This window comes from Manacus vitellinus, unplaced genomic scaffold (assembly GCF_001715985.3).
Source record: "Manacus vitellinus isolate BGI_N305 unplaced genomic scaffold, ASM171598v3 scaffold_142_pilon, whole genome shotgun sequence".
NCBI classification, from domain to species: domain Eukaryota; kingdom Metazoa; phylum Chordata; class Aves; order Passeriformes; family Pipridae; genus Manacus; species Manacus vitellinus.
Genome location: NW_021939017.1, coordinates 41,937 through 44,458, shown reverse-complemented (window position 1 = coordinate 44,458; position 2,522 = coordinate 41,937). Strand labels below are relative to the sequence as shown.

At 55.9% G+C, this 2,522-nt stretch overlaps 1 protein-coding gene across 1 annotated transcript in view; it reads right to left on the bottom strand.

The window, feature by feature from the left end:
• Nucleotides 1–2,522, bottom strand: part of GON4L (gon-4 like) — a 32,261-nt gene that overhangs the window by 5,238 nt on the left and 24,501 nt on the right. Inside the window, 3 exon segments of the mRNA XM_029958146.1 lie at nt 175–318; nt 837–1,034; nt 1,640–1,913. Of these exon segments, the coding sequence (XP_029814006.1) occupies nt 175–318; nt 837–1,034; nt 1,640–1,913 (616 nt within the window).

The window sequence follows — 2,522 nt, the reverse complement described above, 5'->3', positions numbered from 1 at the left end:
CAGGGCAGGGGGTGGAGCAGGAGGAGCTTTAAGGTGCCTCCCAACCCCAACCCATTCTATGGTTCTATGGACTGAGCTGTGCCCCCAAACTGCTGCCCAGGAGCAGCACACGGGGACAGGGAGCCAGGCTGGAACCACCCTCAGGGCTCTGGCAGAAAGGGGACACCTGGTTACCTCTGCAATCTCCTGGGGCAGACAGTCTGCACAGCTCTGCAGGACCTTGATGATCTTCTGGTGGTGGGCAGGGTTCTCAGCGAAGCAGATCTCCAGCTGCCGGAGGAACTTGCGGCTCTTCTCGAAGGCTTGCTGCTCCTCAAACTGCACAAACCAAACCCAGTCACCCTCACATGCTCCCAAACACCTCGAGCTGGCTTAAACGAGCCATAAAATCCCTGTCCTGGTCTTTGTTTTCCATGGCATTGGTGCTCCTGGGGGGGCAAATCTGGGGGGACTCGGAGGAGGAGAAACGCTTCGTGTGATCAATATGACACCAGCTAGAAAGTTCTGCTTCAACCACCTGCACACAAAACAGGGACTGGACATTCTCAGGGAGAATGGAAGAGGTGAAACCCTCTATTTGACCAGTGCAAGGCTGACCTGGAGGCCAGGGAACCACGGTTTGCTGGGGCTGCACATCGTCCCTGATGGAACCGGGGAAGGCTCCCCCAGTCACCCCGAGCAGGAGACTCACAACCCACACCAAACCTCCCAGTTCTGACTGAGAAACCAGCCAGTGACTTCCCAGCCCCCTGCCCTGGGAAGAGCTCTTTATCCTTTCACTCCCACAGCCATTCAGGTTGTTTAAAATCCAGTCTCCTCCTCTCCTTCCCACCTACCAGCCCACACTCCAAGGCTTGCTCTGGCAAGAGGAAGGCAGCAAAGTCCGTGAGGAGCTGGGGCCAGTCGTGCAGCAGCTTCTGCAGGGTGGAGTAGAGATCCACAGCTGTCCTCTTGTCCGTGCTGATCTCAAACTCGTAGATGACACGGAGAAAGTCTTCGTATTTCCCCGGGATGTGCTGCAGCGTCTCACGGACCTGGAAGGAGCAACAGGACCCGGTGACACCCAGGGAGGAAACAAGTTAAGCATGGATCAGCTCATTTCACCTCTCTGCCACGGGCAGGGACACCTCCCATTAGATCAGGCTGCTCCAACCCGGCCTTGGACACTCCCAGGGATGCAGGGGCAGCCAGAGCTTCTCTGGGCAACCTGTGCCAGGGCCTCCTCACCCTCACAGGGAAGGATTCCTTCATAAATTCCTGTACCCTGGTAATCTTTGATCTCCTCCTACCCAGAACTTCCACTGTGCTTCCAGTTTTGTTGAGCCAACTCTTCCTTAAGGATAAACCTGAACTGCTCCCGGGAGAGGGGAACCCAACTGGGACCACAGAGCTCCCAAGTTCAGAGGGGTCTGGTGCTGTGGAGCCCCCTGAGCACCCCCAGCCCTCAAATCCTTCACTCCCACCTCCCCCACACAGGACAGAAAGCAAGAAAACCCCCAGGTCAGGACAGAGAGAGTTTGGGAAGTGAAGGGCCACACACGGGGGGTGTGAGGAGAAACAACCCCACCCCAGTGCTCCCAGCTGGACCTGGCAGAGCTGGGGCTCAGTTCTGTGCCAGGGCACCCCCAGTGTCCCTTACCCTGGTCAGGTAGGCCTGGGCAAAGGCCAGGTCCTTCTGCTCCCTCAGGGGATCCCTCTCCAGGATGTCCTCATCATACAGCAGCAGCAGCTTCGAGGTGTCTTTGCTGGCCCGGGCCCGGCCCCGCTTGTTCCTGGTCCTGTGGGAGCTCCTGCCCTTGCCAGGGGCCTTCAGGTTCTCTCCTGGGAGGGAGCACAGGGTGAGTTGGTGGCACACAGGGCAACATTCCAACAGAAAGGCAGCTTTCAGAGCCAGTGGTGAGTCCCTGTCTCCCCTGGAAGTGCAGGAGCAACACAATTCCCAGGAGTCAGGCTGGCCAAAACCTTAAACTGCCCCTTTGTTTTCACAGCATCTGACAGGAGAAACCTCTGGATACATCCAAGAGCTGTTCCTCAGCTCCAACCTGCCAAAAACCACCAGAGTCCTGCACTCCAGGGCAGAGCAATCGTGGGGGGGGACAGAGATACAACGAGAGCATCAGAGCTGGCTGTTCGCTCTGCAAATGACTCTTTTAGCTCATTATTTACACAACAGAGCTAAAATCACACACAGTAAGGAAGGAAACAGGGTACTAAGAGGTGCTACATCAAGATTTTTATGGCTTTAGCCTCAGGAATCTGTTGGTTTAATGGGCTGAGGTCCAGCTCCTCGAGTTCATCTCCCACTTTGCTGGAGTCTGTCGAGCTGTTGTTTCATTTCTTTTTCCCCATCACACAAAACTCAGCTCAGCAAAGGTTTGGCTGTTGAAAGTTGTTCTTACAACTGGGTAGGAGCTGACACAAACCCCCAAATGTGCCTGCAGGTTTTTGAGGCATAAACACTTTCAAATGGACCGAGGGCCCCCGGCTGACACGTGCCAGGACCTCCGTGGGCCCTGATTTCA